General features: G+C 51.2%; 1 protein-coding gene across 4 annotated transcripts in view; it reads right to left on the reverse strand.

The window, feature by feature from the left end:
* Nucleotides 1-14,552, reverse strand: part of EPHB6 (EPH receptor B6) — a 15,490-nt gene extending 938 nt beyond the window's left edge. For 2 of the 4 annotated variants that reach the window (XM_089917292.1, XM_022579148.3), the window contains exons 1-15: nucleotides 13,357-13,644; nucleotides 6,418-6,490; nucleotides 5,941-6,139; nucleotides 5,586-5,650; nucleotides 4,600-5,353; nucleotides 3,791-3,946; nucleotides 3,114-3,452; nucleotides 2,895-3,019; nucleotides 2,548-2,710; nucleotides 2,210-2,324; nucleotides 1,919-1,971; nucleotides 1,598-1,717; nucleotides 1,233-1,480; nucleotides 811-984; nucleotides 205-354 (exon numbers count right to left, since the gene is read on the reverse strand). In XM_089917292.1, coding sequence (XP_089773418.1) covers nucleotides 205-354; nucleotides 811-984; nucleotides 1,233-1,480; nucleotides 1,598-1,717; nucleotides 1,919-1,971; nucleotides 2,210-2,324; nucleotides 2,548-2,710; nucleotides 2,895-3,019; nucleotides 3,114-3,452; nucleotides 3,791-3,946; nucleotides 4,600-5,353; nucleotides 5,586-5,650; nucleotides 5,941-6,040 — 2,562 coding nt within the window. In that variant the 5' untranslated portion in view covers nucleotides 6,041-6,139; nucleotides 6,418-6,490; nucleotides 13,357-13,644. Of the gene's footprint in view, nucleotides 1-204; nucleotides 355-810; nucleotides 985-1,232; nucleotides 1,481-1,597; nucleotides 1,718-1,918; nucleotides 1,972-2,209; nucleotides 2,325-2,547; nucleotides 2,711-2,894; nucleotides 3,020-3,113; nucleotides 3,453-3,790; nucleotides 3,947-4,599; nucleotides 5,354-5,585; nucleotides 5,651-5,940; nucleotides 6,140-6,417; nucleotides 6,491-7,718; nucleotides 7,822-13,356; nucleotides 13,645-14,338 lie in introns of those variants that run through there. The other 2 variants (XM_022579157.3, XM_022579153.3) reach the window with 2 other exon arrangements.
* Nucleotides 14,553-20,932: the final 6,380 nt, after the last annotated feature.

Consider the following 20,932-nt stretch of genomic DNA (forward strand, 5'->3'; position numbering starts at 1 on the left):
TAGAGGAAGCACAGGGTGCTTGGAGGCTATTGCTAGTGGAAAGGAATGTATTGTCAGGTAACCATGAGGTTGGAAAGGAACTTAAAAGACAGATATGGAAAATGAGAGCCACGAGTGGAGGGCTTCGAATGTGTGAGTCTGTGAAGGCTGGTGGGCTGGAGGAATAGCGGTGGGGAATCGGCAGTGTCTAGGTCAAGAGCTCACCTCCTGGTCACGCATGTCCCAGTAGGGCCGTTCTCCGTAACTCATCACTTCCCACATCACTATCCCGAAGCTCCAGACGTCACTGGATGTTGTATGTTTCCCGTGTGCAATGACCTCTGGGGCTGCCCAGCGAAGCATACAACTTGGGCCCTGAGGGGTGGGGTCGAAAGTAACAACAGCAATAATCAGAGCAGTGGTCCTAGCTATTGATCAACTACTACGTGCTCAGATATGCGTCAAGGGTTTCACATCAAGCCTCTCGTTTAATCCCATAAGGACCCTGTAGCATAGATGTCATTATCTCCATTTTGCAGATGCAAAGGCTGTGCAAAGTCACAGAGCTTGAGGGTGGCGTGTTCACGACTTGTACCCAGCGGCTCTGACACTAGTCAGCATGAGGGAAGGGCAGGAGGTGGTTCTAGGACTCCCACCCTCCCAGTCCCCTTTCTTCCCCAGTGTCCTCAGTCCCTGAAATCCCTCCATCCCACAGCTGAGCTCTGCCCCTTCAGACACTAAGATACACCACCTGAGGCATCCACCGCCCCAGTTCCAGCTCAGCCTCCGGCGCCCCCTGAGGGATGCGGGGCCCCAAGGCTGTGCTCTCACCTGAGGACTGTGGCCAAGACGAGCCACTTTGCACACTAGGTGGCTGTTCACCAGCACACTGTGGGCAGAGAGCGCACGGTGGACGAAGGCGAAGCTGGACAGGTAGTGCATGGCGGCGGCCACGCCCCGCTGCATGGCCACCAGCTGCAGGCTGCTGAACTGGCCCTCCCGCTGCTGTGGGATGGGGGGGCAGAGGTCAGCCAAGGGGTGGGGGACCTCGGCACATCACGCACAGACATTGGCACCAGAAGGCAAAGGGACCTGGGGATCAGCAAACGGTCTGGGAATGAAGGACGGAGACCCTGGAGGTGGGGCAGCAGGGGAGTGAACGCGTAGACACGGCTCTGCCTCCCGGACAGTTGAGAACTGCCCACCTTCCCGGCCCGAGCCACCCCCCACACCTTGCCGCCAGCCTGACTGACCCTCAGGAAGCTGTCCAGGGGGCCCAGCTCCATGAGCTCCGTCACCACCATGAGGGGCCGGCTCTTGGTGACCACGCCCTCCAGCCGCAGGACGTTGGGGTGCTGAAACTGGCCCAGCACTGCGGCCTGGCCTAGAAAGGCCATCTGCAGGCTCTCGGCGCCTCCACTCCACAGGGCCTGGATGGCCACGGCCTGCTCCCGCCGTCCCCGGGGCTGCAGGCGGCCCCGGCGCACCTCCCCGAAGGAGCCTGGGGGAGCAGGTGTAGGCTGGGGGGGGGGTCTCCAGGAAGGACTCAGTGTCCTGCCCTGTTTAGGAGGGACGCTGCTGGGACCCCTTCCGTACCCTCTCTCTGCCTCTGCCATACCTGCTCCAATGACCTCCTCGATCTTCATGTACGTGGGATCGACCTCCCGGGCGAATTCTCGGATGGCCTGGCAGGGGTCCTCGTAGGTGGAGGGATCGACGTAGTACTTCACCCCGAGCCCTGCAGGCACACGGGGTCCATTATGAGGAGGTGTGCAGGCGGGCGGCCCACGCACCCCAGGCACGCTCTCTCACTGCCGAAGACGGTGCCCAGGAGCTGCCCTCAACCCTGGGGGGCCCAGCCTTGCCTGGTGCCCTCCCGGCCCCCATCCCATCCCATCCCATCCCATCCCATCCCATCCCATCCCAGCCACACCCACACCTGGGCTGCTGTACTGCTGCAGCTGCTCCATGTAGCCAGTTCCACGCCGCTTCCTGGGGGACAAACCAGAGTCCTGCGATCACACTCCCTCTCCCATTTCCTCCCCAGTCTGCCCACGAAGGCCAAGGTCCTGCCAGGGATCAGTGGCTCGAAGGAGCCGGGCCCAAGGGCGGGGGCTGGGTGGTGGCGGAGGACACTCACGGGCGCTTCTGCAGGGAACCTCGGGGCCATCAGGGCTTGGGACCGAGCTTTGGAGAGTATGGTGCTGGGTCATGGCGGGGAGAGACTCACCTCTGGAAGACGAGAGCCAGCACAGTGATGGCCGCCAGCAGAAGGAAGGCCAGCGCCCCCAGAATGGACCCAACCACCAAGGATAGTCTCTCAGGAAGCTGGGCGGACAGCTCACCTGGAGAACCAGCCACCCAGAGTCACAGGTGTGGAAGATCTCACACACCGCCCCGCAAGCACCCACTTCCCCACACCCCGTCCCCCCCACAGCCCCGAAGGTCGGTGGGCAGCCACTCTCCTGGCCTGGAGGGTTTGGGGTGAAGGTTCAAGGCCTGGATGGTTCCTGGACCCCTCCTCACTATGCCTTGGGCCGCCCCCGCCCCGTCCAGGCCTCCTCTCACCTTGAGGCAGCGTCTGGAAGTAGACCTTGCCCCCGTACGGGCCGTGGCCTGCGGCCGTCCGTGCCCGCACCTGGAAGCCATAGATGTGGCCGGGGCTCAGCTGGGTCACGGTGGCCGTGTTGGTCTCGCTGGTCAGGGTGAAGGAGTGGGATTCATCTTCTGCCTGGGGGTGACAGCTGCTCACTCCCTGCCAGCTGTGGGGGCCCCTCGCCCCCTGCTCCTACCCACGCCCCTCACAGCCCCTGCGGCAGGGCTCCGAGGCGCCTCCCCTGTCTCCCCACCTCCAGCCCCGCTGCGGAGCACTTCCGGCTCCCACCATCCCCGCCGGGCGCCCCTCTGCTCCCCACCTGGTCATAGTAGCGGAGTTGATAATCCAGGATGTTCCCGTTGGTCTGGTCGGGCTGTGGCCAGGACACGGTGATGCTGCTGGAGGCCCGGCTCACCTGGTGCACAGCAGGGACTGCGGAGGGAACTGGAGTGGGGGGTTAGTGGCGGCCTCCAGGGTCGGGAGAGTGGGAGAGGGTTCTAAGGAGGTGACTGGCAGCTTAGGGGAGGGCAAGGCTCACCTGCGTGGCTGGTGCTGACATTGATGGCTGCAGCCTGGGGAGGGTCGGGGCTGAGCTCCGACACCCCATTGACGGCCTGCACCTCCAAGATGTAGGGCACGTGTGCCCGGAGCCCCCCAACGAGCACGCGGCTCTCAGTCAGGCCCCTCTGGCGGGGGTCGAAATGCACCTCATCCCTGCAGCGGCGACAAGCGCCCTTGCCGCCCGCTCCACACTCCTTGCACACGACGTTGAAGAGCAGGTCCCCGCGTCCCCCCAGCTCCTGAGGCAGGCGCCAGTGCAGCATGAGCGCAGAGCCCTGCACCTCAAACCACAGCTCCTGAGGGGCCGACGGGGGTGCTGGGGAGGGCGTGTGCAGGGCAGGGAAGGGCCCCGAAGACGGGAGTCGTGGGGCGGGGGTGATTGGGGAAAGAAGGAGGCAGGGGAGGGAGGACGGCCCGGAGGGAGGAGACAGAAAGCAGGGGAAAGCAGAGAAGGCAGATGGGGCGAGAGAGGAAGGAGGTGGGCGAGGTGGGGGAAGGAGGCGGGGAAGAAAAGCAAGGACACAGGAGAAAGAAGTCACTGCAAATGCAAACCAGCTGCCCCGTGTTGCCCTCCAGGCTCTCCCTCTCCTGCTCCCACTCCTATCCCACGCCCATCCCTGGGGCCGGGGTCGGGGGAGGAGTGGGGGAACTCACCAGTGCAGGGGGCCTCTGGGGGGTCGGAGCTGGCCCGGTAGAAGCCCTCCAGGCAGGGGCACGCAGGGGCCGCAGGGTCAGGGGCGAGGCTGCGGGCAGGGCACGGTGAGCAGGGGGCATTCCCAGCCGAGGCCTTGTAGGACCCCCTGGGGCAGGCTGAGGGGCAGAGGAGGGTAGAGGCCTCAGGCCCCCCAGTCCATCCCCTCCTGAGCCCCCCACACCCGCACACAGCCATCCTCCCAGGCTTCCGAGATCTATCTCCTCGTCACCCTCTCTCCCCTCTTTCTCTCCCTCAGCCATACATTACTTCTGCCTTTTTGCTGGCACAGAATTACATTTCCATTGACGGAAAAAGTGAGGTGTGGTAGGGGCTATAGCAGAGCAAGCACCAGATGTAGCCGCCTGGCTCGACTGCATATCCTCCCTCTGCCGCAGGATCATTCTTTACAGCTGTATCCACGGCCTTCTACCTGCCTCCCGGTCACCTGGCCCTGGTGACCCCCAGGTCACCCCCAGCTAGATGGCAAATGCGGACAAAGGACCCCATTCCAAGACAGCCTAGGAGATTAAGTCCTTTCATCTCCATCCCTTCTTAGGCCTGCAGCCCTAGGATCCCCAGCAATCGCTGTGGAAGGTTCAGATGGGTTGCTGAGAGCAAGGTTGTGCGCTTTAGGAAACAAGTCTGGAGAAAACAAGCGTCCTTTCCTAAGATAACTTATTCCTGAGCTTCTGGGGACAAAATGAAGTGTGGGCTCGTTCAGGAGAGGATCCCAAAGGTGGGGGGCAAGTGCAAGGGAGCGGGGTCTCACCTTGGCAGGCCTCGTCTCCGCGAGCAGGCTCGTGCCCGGGCTGGCAGCGGCAGCCCCCGACGGCTACCATCCACTTGCCCTCCCCGTTACAGTGCAGCCTGGGAGGGCTGCCTCCTGCCTGGGCCCCTCCTCCATCCTCCTGGGGCTCTGCGTGCGCCACACAGGTGCCCACGGCCGCCACCAGGGAGGCCCCCCCGGCCCCACTGGCCTGCGTCTCAGGAAAGGTGGCGAAGGCGCGGAGCACGGAGGGGCAGGCGTAGGAGAAGAGCCTGACCGCCACGAGGGCCAGGCAGGCCCCGGTGTCCTGGAAGGCCACGTAGAAGCCGCGCTGGGTCAAGGGCCCGAAGCTCCGCTCCTTGACGTTCAGCTGGAGCCCCGCCCGCTGCCCCGCCCCGCGCGGGCCCACCGCCCACGCTGAGGAGGCGGGGAAACTCTCGTCCGCCGCGATCGTGTCCACCTTGGTCCAGCGTTTGAGGTGCCAGGAGGAGATGCTGTCGGAGCGGTCGGGCTCCTCGGCCTGGCGGTAGTAAAGCGTGAAGGTCTCCCGGCAGGTGCCCCCCGCCACGCCCAGGCTGGAGCAGGCCCGCACGGAGAAGTGCAGCCGGATGTGCGCTCTCTGGGCCCCTCGCCGCTCCACAAAGTGTGTCTGCAGCCAGTTGTCCTGCCCGGGGCCGGGAGGGGCCCCGGCCACGTGGCATGCCTCGAAGGTCCGAGTCAGGCGTTGCTGGTCATCCAGAACACTCACTTCGTCCCACTGCAGGGAGGACCACAGAGGGCATTAGCTGCTCCAGGCTGCAAAGGTGCAGGGAGGCGGGGGCGTATCCCTCCAGGTGAAACTTAGCATATTAATGACATGCAAAGCAGCTGAAGATACCCGGAAGTCCTGCTCCTCTGGCGGGCAGGCATCTTGTCAACACAATGGGCGGGGGGGGGGGGGGGGGGGGGGGGGGGCGGCGTTGGGTTCAGAATGAAAGTGTGACACTCACCCCACCTGGTGGGTAGGTGAGCCAGCCAATCTCAGATGTCTCTCCAGTGGTGTCCAGCAATACCTCTGCCCAGTGGTAAGAAGGGGCACGCAGTTAGCAGGCCTTCAGCCAGCAGGTCTCACCCCACCCCATTCCCATTAGGAAAAAGAGAGCTGGCCGGTTCCTTGAATTCACTAAGGAGCACAGCTGTCTGTCGGGAGCCTTTCTCTGAAACCCTCCCCCTTCCCTTCCCCCTTCAGGTGTCTTCACCCTTTCCTGCCTTTTCTGAATCTTTCCCACTTCCCATCAGTGCTGGCTCTCCCCTGGCAGGTGTGTGTGTGTGTGGGGGGGTTCTCCCGCCTCCCCTCCCCCTTACCTTCCAGAGCCAGGACTGAGGATACCAGCACCAGGACCCACAGGCCACACACCATGCCCGCCACCCTGCTCCCTGACGGGGCAGCCCGCTCAGCAGCCATGAGGCATCTTCAGGGCTCCCACCATTGCTCTGGCCACCACCCTGCTCCCAGGTGGGGCTGCTGCTTCGTAAGACTGGGGTCTGCAGCCAAGCTGGCTTCCTAGGGAGACACAAAGGACCAGAGGAGGCCGGTGGGAGGGAATCGCATTGCTTCAGAGTTGGCCCTGGGTCTCCCCCTGTAGCTCGCAAAGTGCCCCAGCACCAAGCATGGGTGAGGGCCGGCAGGAGGCTGACTCTCTCCTGACCTGTGTCAAGTCCACCATCTTAGAGGACCATGTGCCCGGTCACCCACTCCACTCCACAGGTGACCCATCTCTGAGCATCTGTTTCTCGTGGCCCTCCCCTTTAGAGCACCGGGTAGTTCTGGGCCAGTCTTACCCCTTTGCTTCTGGAAGGAGCTCTTCAAGTTCTTTCTCTTCATGTACTCTCCTCCCTTCCTCCTACGGCCACCCTGCATAGAAAATCAGAAGATTCTTCTCATTAAAAGCAGGCGAGTTAGAAGCTACTCCTTCCCTGGGGACACACGGTTCCCCCTGCCCAACACCTCCCAACCCCCATGTCGGATACTCTATAGACATTTCAGAGAGGCAGTGAAGCGAGAGGGACTGAAGAAGGAGAGCTGAGGGGTATGCTGGGAGGGAGGGTGTGAGAGCAGATGCAGAAAAGAACATAGGCGGAAAGATTCCATCTGATAAAGGAGCCAGGACAGAGAAGGGATAGAGCTATGTAGGTCTGGCATACCTACATTTTATGAACCAAGGTCCTCTCTCCACAAGGGGCACATTTTTCCTCTGGCTTTCGGAAAACTAAATGTATGCCTCATGTATATGAAAAGACGCTCCCTAGTTTGCTCACAGTGAAAGGGAGGCATGTTGAAACAACAGTGAAATGCCATTTTGTTCTACGAGATTAACAATGCCTGGGTGGGGAAGGTATGAGAAATAGGCTTTCTTGCATTCATTGCGCATACAGGCTCAAGTTGGTGTATCCTCTTAGAAGGACAGTTGGTGATGTCACTTCATCATGTCACTTAGAAGCAGCTTCACTTCTAAGAATCTGTCCTTCAGGTATCGTATACTTGGATCCTTTTGCACAGATGTTCAAACAAGAATATTTATTGCAGCATTGCTCGTAAGGGAAAAGACTGTAAAGTAACTGTTCAGCAATAGAAGATGGTTAAAAAATTATGGCACAACCTTTAGAAGGAATAAGGGCTAGTGTTTATATACTGATATGAAAATAATTTCCAAGCGAAAGTACACAGTCCATTGCAGAGCCATATACAGTATGCTCCCGATTGATGGGTAACTTAAGAAGGACCTACATATACATATGTATGTAAGGATCTTTAAGAAAGGTAGACAAAACCTGGGAAGAAGGGGAGAGGGAGAGGATGGGGGCTAATGCAAGAGACACTTACATATCCCCTTAAATTTTTATATATTAAAAATCTTGCATACATATTATTTTTCAATGAAATCATTAAAATTTCATTCAAATCCATAAATAATAACTGGTTAATAAAATGAATCAAAATAGTGTTCATGCTCTCAAAATGATTTCACGCTTTTATGTAAAACATTCCCGAGCCTTAAGAAGCACAGCGCTGCGGCTCACAAGCACATGCCCAGGAGCCCTGGCTGCCTCCAGGGTCACGGTGAAGACGAGCAGGCTCAGACCTTTCTTTGCTGGTTGGTCTAAGGTTAGTGGTGAGCTACGTCTCTCCTTGTGACTGAGTCTCAAAAGTCTGTGAGTTGCATGGACAGTAGAGGTCATTTATTTCTGTTTAGAAGAAAACAACAGGCATGTTTCTCAAAAGACACGAGTTTGAGAGTAAAAAAAAAAGTCAATCGGAAGTTGGAACCTAAAAATTACACATTTCACACTGAAGCTGAAACTAAGCAATTAAACTATATTTAATTTTGATAAATATGAGAATCATGATTTGATTTCTGTTCATCTAATTTTTTCAGTTTATGCTGGCTATGCTGTAAGCTGAAGCCATCAGTGTTATCTCCAGGTGGTTTTCATGAAAAGACACCATTTCTGCATCTGCAGGGGCAGACATGGATGTCTGTCAAGCAGCCACTGAAATTTACCTTTCATGCCTCTAGAACCCTATATGAGAAACAGAGAGTTCAATTTATAGCCTATGGAGGCAAGGAAGGAGCATTTGCCAAATCTTCACGTTGTATATCTTAAACTTACACACTATTATATGTCAATTGTATCTCAGTAAAGCTGGGGGGAAAAAGAAGCATTTCCATAGGGCAAATGATTCCTAAGAAACAGAGGTTCTTTGCAAATACTGTCCCAAATGCTACTAGAATCATTCACATATAAATGTTTCAAGAAGAACCGGGAGATGGTAAAGTAAAAAGCACTGTCCCATCATCAACGGCTGTTTAAAGACTACCCTAAAGTAATTCATGTTGTAGACATACACCCCACCCCAACTCTCAGTGACTTAATTTGGAGGCATGCTTGACACACCAGAGCAGACCAGATTCTGTCTGAAGAAACTTATTTACAACCTTCGGTCTTCTGGATCCGAACCAAAAAGAGGTCCTCATCAAACAGCAGAAGTATACTTCTGGGTACTTGAAGGTCCTCAACCATTTCTCTGAGAAATGGTCACAGAGTCTTTAGAAAGGCTGTTATCAAGAACTGAAAATGCCAACAGAACGTCTTTAAACAATGAAGGCTATGACACCATTTGCCCAGCAGACGGTCTTTAAAATAGCCTCTTTCCGTTAGAACATGGATGGGTTCTGGAATCTGTACAAAGAAGAAACTATAAGTACCATGTCTTCTTAAACTTATAACTAGACAAATCATCATGGAGAAGGAATAATGAACACTTTGGAATATCCCAGTGAATTGTTTTTGAGAGACAGCAAAACATGAGAGAAAAGGATGCCCTGCAGATCATATCAGCTGTGCAGTATGGAACAGTCTAGAAGATGAATGGCCAAGCATTTGCTTTGAGGACCCACAATACAAGTAACACGGTGGCTTGTGGCTACAATAGGGCGTGTGCGCATAGCCTTAGTATGCATCTTGATGACAACATGAAGCTAGCCTCTCTCCGGAAGATCCAGAGAAGAGCAGAAGCAATGATAAAACACGCTAAATCCATTCGGTTTCTGTTGTCAAGAGGAATCAGGAAGAATAAAGTGGAGACATCACATGTAGATTGCCACAAGTAATTTTTTGAAATTTTACAAAGAACAAAGACATTCATTAAAAAGAAATGGTTGAGGACCTTCAAGTACCCAGAAGTGTACTTTTGCTGTTTGATGAGGACCTCTTTTAGATCCGGATCCAGAAGACTGAAGGTTAAAAATAAGTTTCCTCAGAAAAAAACTGTTGCTGAGTGAGACTAGGAAGTTAGGTCAGTTCTTACGTATCAAACAAAGTAGATAAATCCAAGTCTTTTATTTTTTAATGTACAAAAAGAAACTGAGTGTACCTCTATGGTAAGGATAAAAATAAGGATAGAGGGAACTTTATTAAGACATGGAAGAAATTGCTGTCAACTAATTCCTGCCACTGCAGATTCTTTTGAAACCAGATTCAAAGGCGGAAATATAAGTGACAAGATCACGCAGCTCCATCGCATGCCTAGAATACAAAACAAGCAGGACTCAGAACTTGATTTTCAAAGGTGCCTTCAATTGAGGCTGAGGACGAGGACATCTTTCCGCATTTGGTCCAGGAGTGCGCCCTGGGAGCAGCCAATCACATCCCTGCTGCCACACAGACGGAGACAGGCCTCCGTAAGGCCAGGCCCCTCACCCTCCTCCCTGTGGCCTGCTTGAGATTCCTCTATCTCCTCCAGCTCATGAAAGGAATCGGTCACGGTTTAGAAATCCTCTAACCCTTGAAAAGGCAGAAAACTGATCTCCATCAGGAAAACATTCACATTTCAGATGTGTATTGGTTTTAAAAATATAAAACACCAGGAGCAGCAGAAATGTGGATGTAAAATGATAGCTCAGAAAATGAGACTGATGAGACAAAGTTTCTTGTGATAAAAATTGCATTCTATGACCAGATTGTTTTTTTTCTCAGTTCCTCTTCTGGTTATACCATTTTATATCTTTTTGATACAGTAGGGACACGAGAGCCACAAGCTTGCTACATTTCTTTAGTTTACAAAAACATGACAGTTTCATAGGCATCAGGATTGTATTTTGTTTTCACAAAATGGCAAAGATTAAAGATGTGTAGAATCTTAGCTTCTAAATCATAGCTTATGAGTTCTGTTGTCTATAAAAGTGAAAGATTTAAAAATAAATGAGTAAATCTGTAAGAATTTAAGAAGTTTACTGCGCTCAAATTAAAATGCTAAATATGATAATTTATGAACAAACCAAGCTGACTTAAATATAATTTATGCACCTCGATCCATAAAGCGAATTTTTAAAAATTAAATAACCTAAGCCCAGTGAGCTCGGAGGAAGGTATGGCAAAAGATATATTGGGCCAGTAAAATTGGTTACTGTAGGAGCATGGGGGAGCAGTTATTAACTGTCTCTTGTACATACTTGAATTGTTTTTCTTGTTACAATGAGCATATCTTATTTTTATAATTAAAATCTCATAATTAGAATCTAGACAAAAAAGGAAAATATTTATAAAACTTAGACTAGTATAGCATGTTTACAATTTATCCTCCCTGCCCTGTGCCCTCTAAGTTTCAAAACATCAAGAAATTTTCATCTGTAAGAAGAAAGCAGAGAGGGAGAGGAAGTAGGACCTGGCAATGAATGAGTGAAATAATGTCAACAATAAAAGCAAAATAACTTCTATCCCTGGATAGCCTTTAAGCTTATCTCCCAAGAAGTTCAAACTGTCCCACTGATTATACCATGCTTTTCTTACAGGATGTCAAGCATCCTGTAAGCAAAGGCCTGCAACTTCAAAGAGAAAGAGGAGGACCGAGAGGGCTATACACTCGGAACGCACATGGGGCATCACTGCAAAGTGAGCCCCGAAAGGGAAGCAGAGCAGCCTGCAAGGGCCAGCAGGGCAAGGGAAGGTCCCAAGGGCAAAGAGGCCAATGGTTTTAAGTGGCTGGTGTGTCTCACACCTGTTAGCTGCAGGGTCAGCGTGGGAGGGGTCAGCACCACAGGCCCTGTCGTCTGTCCTGTTCTGCAGCTGTTAAACGCCCAGGAAATTCCAGTATAATCCTTGCCCAGCTTAATGCTGCTGCCTCTACCCCTTAATCTCTACCTTGGTCTCGGTAGGTCTCTTTGAGATCTGGCCACCCGCCCTGAAAAGGATCCCAGAGGCCTTTAAGGAGGCATCCAGAGCAGACAGTGAGAGGTAGCTTTCCTCTGGCGCTTCTAGCCCCTGCTGCCCTGGCTGGAGAAGCCAACGTGCAGATTGGCTAGGACACACTGGCTAGCACACTGTCCCAGCAGAGGACGGTGCTATGTCCCTGGAGGCCTCCAGCCCCGGAGAATGTCCCCCAGAGCACACAGAGGCAGATAAATGTGCCTCCCACTCCCCGGCTGGCTGTGGAGCTGGGGGAGGCTTTTAAGATGCAGGCGGTGTCTGGGTCTAGCCAGACAGCCACTTAGAACGAGCCACTCTGGCTGTGCATGATGGGGGGACATGCGTGGTCCTGGTAAAGGGCCTCAGGGAGGGTGTTGGAGCAGTTGCTGCATATACAGGAGAGATGAGTAAGTGGAAGATTGTGGAAGAAAGCCCATGAGTGCCAGGACCGGTGCCCGTGAGAGCAAGTGTGAGAGTGTGTAAGGGAGAGTGTATATAAGGTGCCATGGGAGGGGAGCAGGAGAGTATGCGCTGTGTGTGTGTGTGTGTGTGTGTGTGTGTGTGTGTGGCAGCAGGCACATCCCTGCAGATCCCGAGTGGTCCTCACGCTGCTGGCATATGCCCATGAGCCCTTCCCCCTCACCCTGGGTCTGTCCCTACTCCACCCCTAGTTGTCAACCTCTCTCTGCCCCGGGAGTTGTTCCTGTGGAAACACCTGGGCTGGGAGAGGAAGGTACGCAGGGAAGTAGAGAAAGGGAAACCTCAGGCTCAAAGCTCCCCAAACCCCAGCATCCCCATTCCACCTGGTGGGGACACAAGGCCAAGGGCCCAGCTCTGGAGATGGTGATCTGCTGGGAGAGCATCTAGCCCTGCCCGGAGGAGGGATGGTCCTGCCGTTCCTCTGCTCAGCCCATCACTGCCTGTTGCTCCCTGGCATTCTGATGACAGAGAGGCCCTTGCCTGCCATCTTCTCGTGCCCTGAAGGAACCGACAGACTCTAAAGGAGTCCTCTTCCCCAGGTCACTAGGCAGGTACGTACATAGGAGCCCGCACCCTAATCTTCCTGCAATAAAAAATGTGCATTGCCCTGAAAGAGCCAAGCGGCCCCTCTGAACAGCACCTGGCAAGTCTCAGAGCCCCAGTGCCCATCACTTGGGCACTTTCCCTGGACTGCCAGCTTCCCACAGCTCCTTTCCCACTAAACGGGCATCTCTCCTTCTAGAGCCTGAGTCAAGTTCCCTGGGCGGGCACAGGGCCCGGGGTTAACTGACTGGGAACAGGCCCAGCCACTTCTCTCCCTGGGCACTGCCAGGGACATTACAACATCGGCTATGCTGGGCCCCTGCCAGCTCCCCCAGGGATGGGAGGAGAGAGAGTGCCAGACAGCCAAGACTGGTGGGTCAGGGTGTCGGGCAGGCAGGGCCACGCACCCACATGTAAAGCGAGCGGGTGGAGCTGGGGCAGCAGCAAGCAGTAGACTTTGGCTGTAATTTAGGGGTCAGGGCTGCAGACCAGGAACCAAGCCTTCCCTCCACTCCAGGGCTTCTGGGTGGTGATGGGGCCGCGGGAGCAGGATAGGCTGTGGGGAGCTGAGGGCAGGTGTGCGATCCACCTCCTTGCCCCTCCCAGCTCCGCCGGGATTGGAGACATGCCCCTGGAGTCGGAGGGGTGGGCAATCCTCTTCAGCAGGCTGGGAGCCCGGCCTCTTCCAGGACCCCTAGATCAGGAACCCCTATATCAGAGCCAACCGAGTGTCTCTGGAAACACCGTGGGGGATCGCAGCAGCAGGCTTATCGGGGTGTCACTGACGGCTCGTTACAGGCGGGGGTGGGGTGGGAGCCAGGCTGGCTGGGTCCGCACCCCTCCCGAAGCCCGCTCTCGCTTTGGGGACGGAGACTCAGCACTCCCCCACGAGGACCTCCGGATCTGCAGAGGCCCAGTCTGGAGGGCCCCTTTACTTCTGCAAACCCGAATTCCTGTCCCCAGGCACGCAGGCCCCCGGCCCCCCACGCCGCCTGCGACCCCCGGGCTCACCTTCGCGCCGGCCGCAGGCTCAGCAGGTCTGCGCCCCTCGAGGCCCCGCGCTGGAGCCGCGGCTCCGGGCGCTCACCGGGGCCGCCCGCCTCTCCGCTCGGGTGCAGGGACCAACCTTCTCCGCGGCGCGGGTCCGCGCGGCGGCAGGGGCTGCTCCGGAGGCGGGGCGCCGGGGACCGTGAGGGGCCCGCGTCGCGCTCGCCGGCGCCGCGCTGGGTTGCGGGTCCGCTGCCCGCTGCTCTGCTCCCGAGCGGCGGCTGAAGCGAGCGCAGCCCGGCCCGCCCCCTCCGCGTCCCTCCCCGCCCGGCCCGCCCCCTCTCCGGCCCCTTCGGCCGCCCTCCCTCTCCCCTCTTCCGGGGAACGCAGCCCGCCCTCTTGGCCTCGGCGGCGAGTACGCGGCGACCACTTCGCGGCCCCGGCGCGCGGGGCTCGCCCGGGGCCTGCCCGTCCGCCGGGCCAGGGGACGTGGGCGCGGAGGATGGCGTGCGGGCCGGGCCGGGGGTGGCGGCCCGCCGGGCGGCCGGGAGCTCCGTTTAAAGCCCCCGGGGCGGGTGCGGGCTCCGGCGCTCGGAGAGCTGCGCCACTGGTACCCAGGGCAGGGCAGGGCAGGGCAGGGGCACCCGCGCCCCCTCGCCCCCCCTGCTTTTCTGCTTCAACTCCAGGAACTAAACCCGCTGTTTTAGTTCCCACTCAGATTTGAACTAAGGTGGGCGTGAGCTGAGAAAAAGAGAAAAGAAGGAGAAGGGGGTGGAGGGAAAGACAAACTGAGAATTTAGAGGGTGCGGAGGTGGGCTGGGGGTGGATAGGCAGTCAGGGTACGAAAGGGGCTCGGATCTAGCCTTCAGCTGTGCTCCGCGTTGGAGACGCTGGATCTTGCTCAGCTGGGGCTTCTGACTCCACCCGCCCTCCCTCCATCCTCTCCGAAGGGCAGGGAAGCCTGGGTCTCAAAGGGGAAGCCCCGAGGACGGTGCCAGGAACTTACACTGCCGGGCAAGTCGCTGGACCTCTGGGTGCCTCTTGCCTCGCCCGCTCCCCAGAGAGAAATTCCCCACACGGATGAGAGGCGGTGGAAGGTACTCGCAGCGGGTGCCTGGAAGGGTTGAGGAACGGAGGGCGCGCCGCGAGGAAAAAAGGTTTCTGCCCACCCGTAGCCTCCTCTCAAACCCGGGACAGGATTGGGGTTCTATTGTTCCGGTCCTAACAGCACTGAGCTGAGGCCTTGCTGCGAAGTGTTGCTACCACCTGCTGGCTCTTTCAAAGAACACAAGTATCAGGGGGAGTCTGGCTTATTCCCCGACCCCCAGCTCCCCATATTACCCTGTCCCACATCCTTCTACGTTCTTCATTTATTCACGACACCTTTATTAAAGTACTAGCTGCAAATGGGCTGGTCAAAACTGGTACTTAAGGAGCATTCAGAAATCCTGGAAAATTGTGAAAGAGGTCTATGAGCCAACAAGCACAATAAACAGAGCAATGAAACTCATTAGGAGGCACCTGGGAGAAACAGGCTTTAATGAATTGGCTGAATGAGTGATATAAAGACAGACAAAGGCGACTGAACTAGTCCCCACTGGGCAAGGGGCTTGTTTACTCTCAATATCTGAGTCAATTAATAAGCCTAATGCTGTTGAGGGATTCTGCGTTTGGACATCCAAATAATAAGTCCACTCACATTGGTGAGTTTATCTGTTTCTTCTCTTTGCTCTGAAACTCAGTGGTAGAGAATTGCCTTCATTTCCAAATCAGTTCTCCCCAAGACCTTGAAAGACTTTTGTGGAGAAACCTGGCTTTATACGCAATATTATATAACTCATGATCCTAGATACAGTAATAATTTGATTGTCAGAAAGCTATGGGTATATTGGAAACGTTTTTAAAAAGCGTATGATTAAATTATGTTAAAAATAAAAGTATCAATCAAACCAAAACATAGAAGTAACTTTATAAAACCCAGAAGTTCTAATAGAAATTTGCAATTCATCATATATTGACATTATAGCAACAAATATCTCTATTCCTTTCTATTGTCTGACATAGCTCATTTTTTATACCACCCATTAGGTGCCTATAATATGAAATTAAGTTTTTGTTGTCTGAGGCTTATGTAATTAGTTTTTCTTCTTTTGTTAATATTTGAGAGGGATCTGGTCTTCAAAGAAAGCTCCCTTGTACCCTGGAGGCAAAGAGGTTTAAATTTGTGATGACAATTTGCCCTGTATCATAATCTTCTATGTGTTATCAAACTAAATTTTAACAGCAGGTGGATAGCACAGAATGCATTGTTAAGTGATGCTGCCATCTGCAGCTATTAGAAAACAAAGTAATAAGATCCTTCTTAAAGTTGGACATAAATCCTTTCTAAAATTTGTTCAGTGCCTGGCACACATTAGGTGCTTAGAAGTGTTTTAGAATAAGTGAATAAAAAAATCATAGTATTTAAATTTGCTCTGTGCTGAAGGGCAGGACCTAATAAAGTCTGTAGCTCACAGAAGTCATTATGTTGGGACACAACCATCTACAATGTAAATTTGGAGCCAAAGAGAGTGGCATGGACGTATATACACTACCAAACGTCAAATAGATAGCTAGTGGGAAGCAGCCGCATAGCACAGGGAGATCAACTCAGTGCTTTGTGACCACCTAGAGGGGTGGGATAGGGAGGGTGGGAGGGAGGGAGATGCAAGAAGGAAGAGATATGGGAACATATGTATATGTATAACTGATTCACTTTGTTATAAAGCAGAAACTAACACACCATTGTAAAGCAATTATACTCCAATAAAGATGTAAAAAAAAAAAAAGATCCTGAGTAGAAAACTCCAGGTGATTTGAGATGGCTTTTTAACTGGTTCTGGTTTTCTTTTGTTTTGTTTTTCTGTTTTTGCCTCCTTCTTGGGTTTTTCTCTCTCCAACATCTGTCACTCCCCAAGGATGTGCAATTTTCTTCTTTTTTATTTCCCTTTAGAATGGCTAATGCAAGCTAATGTTATTATAAACAAAGAGCTTTATAAGTAATTTCAGTGATAAGAATTCTAGTAAAAAGCAATAAAGCAACTTGCTGAGCCCCCAGATCTCTTATTCCAAGACATGAGTTATAGCTCCAGATGCACAAGCTCACAGGGTCCCTGGCATGTCCCTGAACTGTCTCCAGGCTCCGTGGCCTCTAGGGGCAGTCTTCCCAAAAGCTGGAGTGTGGTCTCCAAACATTTTGGCCTATAAAAGTGTCAAATGCCCAATTTTTTTTTTTTTCTGTTTAGAAACTTCTAGAGTAAACCTACAAGACTGGTTTGTTTGAAAGACAAACCTAGTTTGCAACTGACTTGTACACCAGTGGTGACTGATAACCTGAATGCTCATTGGATGTGAGTGATCTTCAAAGTTTACCCAACAGAGTCTTACACTTTTGCATTACTTTAACCAAACGATAATAAAAAGACATTCAGAGGTATTAGTGCACAGAGAGAAAGAGAAAGGCTCTTCTCTCCTAATAGGATGTTTAATCAGTTAGAGATTGACGTCAGCTGTATGTAAGGGACAAATCGAGGAATTCAGGGATGCTGTGGCAGCCCCAGGTCAACAAGACTTAGGTTTCTGCCCCTCCACCTTTAGCGTGAAGCCTTGTTCTCAGGTTGTCGGCCCATCAGCCAGGGCTCCAATTATAAGGTCTATTAGTTTCAGTCAAGAAATAGAAGATGGGCACAGGATACAGGGCATAGTTTCAGCTGAGTTAAGACTCTTTGAAGATCCTTCCTGGGGGCTTTACCCAGTGACTTCTCCTTGTATATTATTGGCCAGAGAATACACGTGCACCAAATAAAATTAAAGATCTGTTAGTGAGAGAGGAGAAGGGAAAGAATGTTAGACAAGCAACCAGCAGCCTCCACCGCAAATGAGCTGAGATGATCACAATTACCTACTTTTCCTGCAACCTATGAAGACGGAGGCTTTTCGTAAGACATCCTTGCAGCCCAGCCCTCCAGGCCATCATCTTTAATACATATTTTTAAAGTTCAAAGATGATTCCTAGGAAGTTAATGGAGTGAATGGAATGCTGGGCGCCTCCTTCTACTAGAATAACTATGACACCATCTCAACAGAAAAATCCTCTGCAGTTACTCATATAAACCAGAAGAGTTGAAAACATTCCAGATTTTAATAAGAGTTTGGGCAATACCCACATGCGGGACAGGGTTGACAAGTGTGCCACACCACTCTGCCCCTTCCCTCTGTCTATGCTGTGTCTTCTCCCTTTGGATCCAGACAGGGTGCGATGATCTACAACACGGAGCAGATGATCCCATGGTCCACTCTCCCAGTCACATGCAGTCTTGTCCTCTAGCTCTGGTCCCAGACCGTGTTCTCTGAAAACATCCACATTCCCCCCGCCCCCCACCAAAAAGTAGGAAGGGTGACCTGCATTGCTGCACGCTCGCTCTGCCACTAGCTCTAGATGTGGCTGGAGCATTTCCTCGTTCTCAGGCTGCTGGATGTTCCCTTGTCTTAGACAATAGTTCTCCCTCTCCGTTCATATGGGATTCTGGAGTCTATCCCATCAGACCTTTAAGCACCAGTAACAAAAGGAGCAAGTCGGTATTAATAATTAGTAAACAACAACAAAACTTGAGATCTTTTAAAAATCTGAGGCCAAGTGAAAAAGGAGTAATGATGTAAGAGTTTAAAGAAAAGGTTTTCACTTTATATTCTTAGTGAGTTAAAAGCAGATACGGAAACTATTTTTAAAGGTTGGGATGAAAAGGGAGTGTGAAAAAAAAAAAAAGAAAAGCACAATAGCCAAAATAAAATCTCAGTCATGCAGAAAGAAAAAAATTGACTTAAGACTCCAGGAAAAACAAACCAGTGAAATATAACATGAACCTGGGAAGGCATTCCATGTGAGACGTAAATAGATTATTTTTTAAATAACAGAGAAGATAAAACATCTGAAAAATACAAAAGGGGAATTCTAACCTTAAAATGACAGTAATATCAGAATGAGAAGACAGATTAAAAACACAAGAGAGGGCTTCCCTGGTGGTGCAGTGGTTGAGAGTCCGCCTGCCGATGCAGGGGACATAGGTTCGTGCCTCGGTCCGGGAAGATCCCACATGCCGCGGAGCGGCTGGGCCCATGAGCCATGGCCGCTGAGCCTGCACGTCCAGAGCCTGTGCTCCGCAACGGGAGAGGCCACAGCAGTGAGAGGCCCGCGTACTGCAAAAAAAAAAAAAAAAAAAAAAAAAAAACACAAGAGAAGAAAAATTAACGAAATTTATTTCAGTATCTGGCACAGGCTAAGTACTTTTTTTTTTTTAATAAATTCATTTATTTTATTTTTAGCTGCATTGGGTCTTCGTTGCTGTGCGCGGGCTTTTCTCTGGTTGTGGCGAGCAGGGGCTACTCTTCATTGCAGTGTGCGGGCTTCTCATTGCGGTGTCTTCACTTGTTGTGGAGCATGGGCTCTAGGTGTGCGGGCTTCAGTATTTATAGCATGTGGGCTCATTTACTGTGTCTCTCAGGCTCTAGAGCGCAGGCTCAGTAGTTGTGGCACACGGGTTTAGCTGCTCCACAGCATGTGGGATTTTCCTGGACCAGGGCTCGAACACGTGTCCCCTGCACTGGCAGGCAGATTCTTAACCACTGCACTGCCAGGGACGTCCACATGCTAAGTACTTAATGAATATTTATTACACGATTGAATTAACTTTAAAAAAACTCATGAAACTGACAATTTAGCAAAACTGATAGGCAGAAATCAATACCAAGATATATTCTGGTAAAAGTTTTCCAGTGAGTACCTTATAAATTTATACACACACACACAGTTCATTTTTAACAAGAGTCAAAGTCAGGATGTGTTCATATTTCTTTTCTGGGGCATTGATTAATGAGAAGGTCCATAGCTGTAGAATAATACCTTCAGAGTGCTCAGAAGAAAAGGATAAAACACTATTGATCAGCTTCTAAAAAGCCATTCCCAACTCTTCTCGTTAGCTACCTGAAATGTTGAGGCTGAGAAGCTTAAATAATTGCCCTCCTAGTCTTTCTTACAGTTAGGAGTGGATACCCAAACCCAATTCTGCTTCATGAAAAGGAAATAGAATTCTGCTTGGGGCACTTCTGAGAAAGCTTTTGGATTTCTGATAAAAGGGCACAGATTTGGCTGATGTGGCCCTTTCTTGTCTGTCTTGCTTTGAAATCATCCCTTGGACATTGTACTGGTTTCCTACCAAATGCCACAAAAAACTTAGCAGCTAAAAACAACACAAAGGTATTATTTTACAGTTCTGGAGGTCAGAAGTCTGAAATAGGTCTAGCTGGGCTAAAAAAAAAGAAAAAAAAAATCAAGATGTAAGCAGGTCTGTATTCCCTCTGGAGGCACTGTTTCCTTGACGTCTCTAGTGCAACGTCCAGAGGCCACTGCATTCCTTAACTCATGAATTTCTCTATCTTTAAAGCCAGCACTGTTGGGCTGAGTTCTTCTCACTGACTCTCTTCTCTCTCCCTTTTCTACTTATAATCACTTGTGTGATTATATTGGATCCACCCAGATAATCCAGGATAATTCTCTCCATCTCCAGGTTAGGTAATTAGCAACCTTAATTCTATATGCAATCTTAATTCCCCACTGCCATGTGCACTCATATAATAGATTTCAAGGATTAGGATGTGGATATCTTTGGGGACCATTATTCTGGTACCACAGACATGGTGGCTGGAGCTGCAGCAGCCATATTGGCAGCTGAGCCAAAGCCAGCAACCACATATACTGCTTGTTATACGGAAAAAAAAACCCAAAACCTGTAATTGTGATTTTTGTTACCTGCAGCTTCATACTTCTCTATTGAATATAGACTTAAATACTATATTCCCAGCTCAGGACCTATTCTTTTCAAGAGGCAAGATAAGGTCACTCTCAGATCTGCAAATTCTTGGAACATTTACTACTCAAGTCTGTTTTCCAGCAAGACACACTGCAAAAGTACTCTGAACAATTAAGAGATGAATAAGCAACTTCATTCTTCATTATGAAAGCTGTGATTGAGAAAAAGTGGTTATAATCACTGAAACTAAAGTTGTAGGATAAATAAAATACAAAACAAAATACAAACCTGCAAATCACTAAGCAATAAAAAGAGGAACATTAAGTAATTGAGAGTAATTATGGGAACAAAAGTAAAATATTCGATGTAAATATAAAAGAAAGTTTCTTTGAAAGGAGATTTTAAACTCCAGATTAGTATCATCCAAAGTATGAAAGGGAAATAGCAAAGATGGGGATGTCATCAGTGTTAACTTCCTTGACATCATCAAAGGAAGTCAATCGTTACTGTTGGCATAATTAGGTAAAAAGACTTCTAAATAGATAATCATGTAAGATTATCTTTAAAATAGGGTGTTAACCTTACAAACCATAGATAAAAGATAAAAGTAAATGGATATAGTTCATTCATGCAAAGGCAAAATATACAAAAGATAACAAGGAAGCATTAAAATGTGGAAAACATAATTAAAGTGACAGATGTCAAACCAAGTACACCGTCCTAATAAGCATAATCTTCTAGAACAATTTCCATGG

Source organism: Delphinapterus leucas, chromosome 9, assembly GCF_059928025.1.
Source record: "Delphinapterus leucas isolate spDelLeu-1000000601 "Yukka" chromosome 9, BTC_Dleu_Yukka2, whole genome shotgun sequence".
NCBI classification, from domain to species: Eukaryota; Metazoa; Chordata; class Mammalia; order Artiodactyla; family Monodontidae; genus Delphinapterus; species Delphinapterus leucas.